The sequence below is a fragment of the Rhinoderma darwinii genome, chromosome 2 (genome assembly GCF_050947455.1).
Source record: "Rhinoderma darwinii isolate aRhiDar2 chromosome 2, aRhiDar2.hap1, whole genome shotgun sequence".
In the NCBI taxonomy this organism is placed as follows: domain Eukaryota; kingdom Metazoa; phylum Chordata; class Amphibia; order Anura; family Rhinodermatidae; genus Rhinoderma; species Rhinoderma darwinii.
This window is the reverse complement of record NC_134688.1, coordinates 47,911,436-47,918,931: the sequence shown is the minus strand read 5'-3', so window position 1 is coordinate 47,918,931 and position 7,496 is coordinate 47,911,436. Positions and strand designations below refer to the sequence as shown.

At 40.5% G+C, this 7,496-nt stretch overlaps 1 protein-coding gene across 3 annotated transcripts in view; it reads right to left on the bottom strand.

Moving 5' to 3' along the window:
• Nucleotides 1-780: 780 nt before the first annotated feature.
• PSPC1 (paraspeckle component 1) overlaps nucleotides 781-7,496 on the bottom strand; it is a 121,172-nt gene continuing 114,456 nt past the window's right edge. For all 3 annotated transcript variants that reach the window (XM_075851613.1, XM_075851614.1, XM_075851616.1), the window contains 2 exons: nucleotides 7,232-7,343; nucleotides 781-940 (listed from right to left, as the gene is read on the bottom strand). Coding sequence is in view for 2 of the 3 variants with exons in the window: in XM_075851614.1 (XP_075707729.1) it covers nucleotides 7,314-7,343 (30 nt within the window). In the remaining variant the exon portion in view is untranslated. The remainder of the gene's footprint in view (nucleotides 941-7,231; nucleotides 7,344-7,496) is intronic.

Below are 7,496 nucleotides of genomic sequence, written 5' to 3'. Positions count from 1 at the left end.
TGGGTTAAAATCCAGTCTGATCTGAAAGACCGTAAATTACATTTACCACTGCTCCTTGCTAACATACAGACTGCGATAGGTGGACGAAAGGTACTTTCACATGGATGGGTCGACGTACCATTCAGCTTTCATTTTTTATAGCGGTCAACTCTCTGCAAATTTAGTTTGTTTGGGCTGGCAAACCGCCTAGGCTTAAAGAGGCTCTGTCACCAGATTTTGCAGCCCCTATCTGCTATTGCAGCAGATAGGCGCTGCAATGTAGATTACAGTAACGTTTTTATTTTTAAAAAACGAGCATTTTTGGCCAAGTTATGACCATTTTTGTAGTTATGCAAATGAGGCTTGCAAAAGTCCAAGTGGGTGTGTTTAAAAGTAAAAGTCCAAGTGGGCGTGTATTATGTGCGTACATCGGGGCGTTTTTAATACTTTTACTAGCTGTGCGCTCTGAAGAGAAGTATCATCCACTTCTCTTCAGAACGCCCAGCTTCTGGCAGTGCAGACACAGCCGTGTTCTCGAGAGATCACGCTGTGACGTCACTCACAGGTCCTGCATCGTGTCAGACGAGCGAGGACACCGGCACCAGAGGCTACAGTTGATTCTGCAGCAGCATCAGCGTTTGCAGGTAAGTAGCTAAACCCACTTTTTCCCCTTACAAACTGCTTTACTATTAAAAAACCAAAATAAAGTAGATTCACGTAGATTCATCAGATTTGTAGAAAGACTTCAAATGACACAAAGATCAAACATTTCATTATCTTGTTCAAGCTCATTTTTAGAAGTTTTTTCAAAGGACCTTCAGAAGGTAATTTTATTTATGATAAATAACTTAAGGTGGACATTCTTCATAACATTTTTCCTGTGGTTTAATGGACCAAAATGTATTTGTGACGCTATCTTCTTCCATATGCGTTTTCATCCCATTCAGGTACAGCTAGTGGACTGTAAAAATAGAATAGTAGAGTCTCAAAATATAGTTAAATCATGTGCATGTGTATACAGGACAACAGCATAGTACACAGTAAATACAAGTGAAAAGAGGATATCCTGCTCCCCTATGTGTCTGTTACATACACACAGAGACATTATACATCAGTACTGAGCAGTGTAGCTGTGAACCGAACACTGGGGTGAGATATAAAAGACGCTGCCGCTATTGGTAAGTGTTCTATGTGTGTCTGCCTCCACCAGCTCCCATTTCCATAGAATTCTATGGGAAGCATGTAACCTGATCCCTCAGTGAGCTGATAATCCATCTAGTCTCTCCAGACACATTTTAGCAGTGACTGGAGTGTAAGTTATCAGTGCAGAAGTGAGAAGTGTCTGATAAGTGTAGAAAGAAGAAATTACCCCTAATAAAGATAAAGTACAAGATTTAATATATTCGGTTGTACTATTTATTTATGCAAAGCTTTTCAAAAGGTTAGTGACCATTTCATGGCATTTAACATGCGAATAAGGCTAAAATCACACTTCACGCCCTTCATCAGAAACATATATAACAAAAAAAAAAAAGAACGAAACTGAATTCCATCTATGGGTTTATCTATCTCTCTAGCCTACGCTTTTTTTTTTGTTTAAAAAAAAAAAAAAAAAAAGTATCCAGATGTAGAACTGCCAGGGGTCTGTAGACACGTTCGTGTATGATCCCAGCCCCTGAATCTGTGTAGCATGGTGAAACATGTCAGGTGGATGGATGTGTGTTAAATGATTTTTAACCCCTTCCCCCTGCATGCATTCTGGGCCTTAATGACCAAAGCAAAATTAGCAGTTTCACGATGTCATTATTTAATTGGTTATAACGTTGTAGGAATCAAATGTATCCCTAAAAATTTGGTATGTTTTTTTTTTTCAGCAGAAACAGGGCTTTATTTTGGTGGTATATACTATAGGTTTTTTTTTCATAATTTTACAAAAAAAACAAAACCGTTTTCTTCAATTTGTTATGTAAGTTTTTAAATAAATAATGTTTTTACTTTTGCATGCCTCTAGATTTCTGAATTTGTTCTGATTGCTTGGATACCAAATATGTTGGTGTATGTTATCTCACGGGCACTTGGCAAGGCCTCAAACTAAAAGGTGTCCAATTTGGCCTAAGGATGACTGTTTCCAAAGCTGATTTTTAGACACCATAGTGTTTTTGCAGAGGCCCTGTGGTGTCTGATCATAAAAATACACTTAAAAATGACCCAATCTGGGAAAGACGACCCCACAGGGTTTTTACCTATTAGTATAGTTTGTACCTAGGCCTTTCCGATTTTTTCCGTTGAAATCTGAGATAAAATATATAAAATATTTATGACACTATGTATTATCACGGACCTGAAGATATTCATCTAGGGGTATAGTGAGAATGAAAAAAGAAAAAACGTTTTTCCCTACAGATGTAAAGACCACCCCCCCACCCAGAATTATCATTGACAGGTTCACTTTCGCATAAGAAATCCCTCCCTATTTTGGCTTTCCCCAATTCAGTAATTTGCTACTGTATGGTAGGTCTCAAAGCATGGGTAATTACACAGTCCTAGTCTTGAAGGGCAAAAAAAACGTGAATCGCTTCTTCGGCCATGTTTTCGGCAAACTCTGCATCTTTTCTGCCGATACTTTTGCGTCTCAGTGGCAGGGACAGGATGTAAAAAGTGATGCTCCGTGAGTCTCTTGACATCTTCTGATTCATGGAATCCTACTTCCCCTCCTTCAAATAAAAGATGTTCAATAATTTTTTTCTTGTAATTCCAGATATGTCATGGTTCCCTGGGACTTTTTGAATATTACATAGGAATTGAAAGTAGAAACCTGCATCAGATTGCCAGTTTCTTGTACCAGGCTCTAGTTTTCCTTTTGATCCAATAAGGTTGGAGAGCCTGGTCTGAAAGGTCAACCCCACCCATGAACCTGTTGTACTCTGTAATATAGAGCGGTTTCTCTCTTTCCGCAGTAGCGCCTCTCTCTGACAATGACCTTGGTGTCAGCATGAACAGTGCTCAGCATAAAAACATCTCTCCGATCATTGCACTTAGAGGCTCTGTCACCAGATTTTGCAACCGCTATCTCCTATTGCAGATCGGCGCTGCAATGTAGATAAGAGTAACGTTTTTTTTTTTTAAAAAACGAGCATTTTTGGCCAAGTTATGACCATTTTTATATTTATGCAAATGAGGCTTTCTAAAGTACAACTGGGCGTGTTTAAAGTTAAAGTACAACTGGGCGTGTATTGTGTATGTACATCTGGGCGCTTTTACTTCTTTTACTAGCTGGGCGTTGTGAATAGAAGTGTATGATGCTGACGAATCAGTATCATCCACTTCTCTTCACAACGCCCAGCTTCTGGCAGTGCACAGACACACAGCGTGTTCTCGAGAGATCACGCTGTGACGTCACTCACTTCCTGCCCCAGGTCCTGCATCGTGTCGGACGAGCGAGGACACATCGGCACCAGAGGCTACAGTTGATTCTGCAGCAGCATCAGCGTTTGCAGGTAAGTAGCTACATCGACTTACCTGCAAACGCCGATACTGCTGCAGAATCAAATGTAGCCTCTGGTGCCGATGTGTCCTCGCTCGTCCGACACGATGCAGGACCTGGGGCAGGAAGTGAGTGACGTCACAGCGTGATCTCTCGAGAACACGCTGTGTGTCTGTGCACTGCCAGAAGCTGGGCGTTCTGAAGAGAAGTGGATGATGCTGATTCGTCAGCATCATACGCTTCTATTCACAACGCCCAGCTAGTAAAAGTAAAAACGCCCAGATGTACATACACAATACACGCCCAGTTGTACTTTAACTTTAAACACGCCCAGTTGTACTTTAGAAAGCCTCATTTGCATAAATATAAAAATGGTCATAACTTGGCCAAAAATGCTCGTTTTTAAAAAAAAACAAAAAACTTTACTCTTATCTACATTGCAGCGCCTATCTGCTGCAATAGGAGATAGGGGTTGCAAAATCTGGTGACAGAGCCTCTTTAAGTGCAAGAAGTTCATCACTTGCGAAAGCAATGGATTCCCCCTTTGCCGGGCGCATTGAGAGAAGTTGTGGTGGCAATCCTTTGCAGTTTCTTCGAACCGTCCCACAGGCCCCTGTTTTGTCAGCGTCAAGGCTTTTGAAAAGTGGCACGCTAGAATAAAAATTGTCAGTGTATACCCTGTAGCCTTTTTGAAGGAACGGCTGCATAAGGTCAAAGACTATATTTCCACTGACACCAAGGTTTTGTGGGCATCATGGGGGATTTATTTCACGGTCTCTGCCCTCATATATATTGAAGCCGCATGTGTAACCGGTCTTACTCTCATACATTTTGCATAGCTTTACGCCATATCTCGCTCCCTTTGATGGTATGTACTGCCTAAAACACAATCTCCCCTTAAAATTTATAAGGGATTCATCCCCACTCAAGTTCATGTCAGGAGTGTAGGATTTTAGAAATTAATCTTTTAGCACAGTAACCAAGGGCCTCAGCCTGTGAAGGCGATCGTGCCTAGGATCACTTCTTGGCAGGCTTTCTAAATTGTTACTAAAATGCAGGAAACGCATTAATGCCTCATACCTGCTCCAGGACATTGACGAAAAAACTGGGGTTTCATGAATAGGACTTGCTGACCAGTAAGAAAGGGTGGACGTTTTTTTTTTTTTACAATGCCCATATTCAGAATAAGCCCTACATTTTTTTTATCTCTCGGACATTGGTAGGAAACACGACCCTTGGAAAAGCCTGCATGTGGTTATGCATTAAAAACTGCCTCGCATAAAGGTTCGTCTGGTCCACAATTAATTGTAAAAGCGCATCCTTAAAAAAATGTAATATGAAAAAAATTGTGTGGGGCAAAATTCGTGGTGTCAATGTTTATGCCCAGAGTTGACATAAATTGGGGCACCTGAGGTATAAAGTTTGCTGCAGCATCCCAAAAAATTGACAGTACTATATGGTTACTAGTTCCCGCACGTGCGCCTGTGGCTTCGGCAACAGCGGCATCTTCCATAGGGGGGAGTGGTTGTGGAAGCGTCCGAAGCAGTACTGGTAGTGTCATCATAACATATTTCCGCTTCTGAAGCGGTTCCGGTGTCACTGCCTGAATCAGGGCACAAAATAGCATAAGCTTGCTCTGCGCTGTAAAGTTTGCGCGCCATTCTAATACGCTTCCTCAAATTTTTTTTTACTTTTTTAGAATTTTTGTTTTTTAATGACCTTTACTATAAAAATTGAAATAAACACTTATTTAAAAAAAACAACAGGGGGGGGGGGGGGTTTATTACAATGTAATGTATTTTTCACTGTTTGTAACGATGTTTCTATTCTCTCCACAGTTGTCTCTCCTCTCAAAACCACAACTGAGAGGAGAGAGAGAGAGCAGAGGCGAGAGCACGCTGTTTACATTCAGCGGGTGGCGATCACAGCGATCACCTCCTCCTATCACAGCGAACACCCTATCAGAGGGTCCCCTGACGTTGTCTCCAAGCCTCCAGCTGTGACCCAACAGCTGAGGTTTGGAGATATACGCGCTGCTTGCAGCACAATCTCGTTCTAAAGCGCCGCCGTGGAATGGCGGCGCTCTAGAATAAAGCCCACTAATGACCGCCGTGAAAAGGCTTATCGGCGGTCATTAAAGAGGCTCTGTCACCAGATTTTGCAACCCCTATCTGCTATTGCAGCAGATCGGCGCTGCAATGTAGATAAGAGTAACGTTTTTATTTTATTTTTAAAACGAGCATTTTTGGCCAAGTTATGACCATTTTTGTATTTATGCAAATGAGGCTTGCAAAAGTCCAACTGGGCGTGTTTAAAGTAAAAGTCCAACTGGGCGTGTATTATGTGCGTACATCGGGGCGTGTTTACTTGGCCAAAAATGCTCGTTTTTTAAAAAATAAAAACGTTACTGTAATCTCCATTGCAGCGCCTATCTGTTGCAATAGCAGATAGGGGTTGCAAAATCTGGTGACAGAGCCTCTTTAAGGGGTTAAGCAGGGATGTCCTAAAACATTACAAAACCATTCAGAAAAGCTCGTGCCCCATCCGGAATATAGGAAATAAACATATTAGAAATCAGTATGTTGCTAAATAGGCAAGTTATAAGTGATATACTACTAGTTACAGAAATATTAGTCTAAAAGGTAGGAAAACTATAGATCATTGCAAATACCTATTACGAAACACGTGTTGTTTTAAACCCCTTGCCGTCAGTCATTTTTAAATTTAGTTTTTACCTCCCCACGTTTCAAAAGCCATAACTTTTTGAATTTATGGCTATATGAGGGCTTGTTTTTTTTCTGGACACGTTGTTTTTTACGGCACCATTTACAGTGCCATATGATGTACTGGGAACTGAAAAATTCATTGTGTGGTAAAAATTACAACTTTATTCTGCGTGTCAATAGGATTACAGCGATACAAAATTTATATAGTTTATTTTCAGTTTTTCTACTCTAACAAACCGAAAAAACATTTCAAACAAATCTTGGTTTGTGTCACCATATTGAGACTCAGAACACCTATGTTTCCATCGACTGAGCGGTGCGAGGGCTTGTATTTTTCGGGATGATTTGTAGTTTTATTGGGGTACATGCCTGTCAATAACTTTTTTTGTGGGAGGCGAGTTGACCCAAACAGCAATTCTGATGGCTTTAATTTTATATTTTACGGCATTGCCTGGGGGCCTACAGAGGTTCCAAAAGGCTGCCATTACAAGCCTCAGCACGCTGTAGAACGCGTCCCAGGGGGCCACCCCCATTTTTTAACAGCTTAGATACCAGTCGCTATAGACCTTGACACCTAAGTGGTTAAACGCCCATGATCTGTTTTCTACAGCCGTTGCAGTGAAGTGCCGGCTGTAAGACACAGCCGACAAATGCTAAGTATGACGCTCAACCGTTTCCCCTTACCTCCTAGGACGTAACGATGTATCAAATGTAAGGAAGGGCTTAAGATTTATTTAGGTTTTGGACCCAAATAAAGAAGCACATTAATAAACTAAAATGAAATGAATACACGTATGTAGTTTAATGCACTTTAGTGAGCCTCTTTGGAAATATTTTCGCAATATAAATAAACCTACCCAGTGCATATAAAACTCAAGAGTCCTATTTTGAAGGTCCAACACAGTATGATCGCTGAAGTTTTTTTTTTGTTTTTTTTAATATCCGGACGTTTGTTAACTGTATGGACAAACGTGGTGTGAAGCGCCTAAAAGATTAAACTTTGACACCTAGAATTTAAAGTAAATTTCTCTAACATTCATACCTGAAATTTGTGATTAGCGCTCCTGATAATTCCATTGCGACATTTGTTAATTGTTCACAAAAGTTTGATTTTTTTTTTCTCTTTACCCGGCATCATCGACTAGGAGGCTCCCCTAAAAACAAGAAATAAAAATGTAAATACCCTGCAACGTCTAGTCTGATAGTAAATAAACGCTTGCAGTTTAACAATGCTTCTTTATCTGCTCCTCAAAAGATCATGTATAATTTTTTAATTTCATAAGCAAATTGCTTCCTTTAAAAATGTT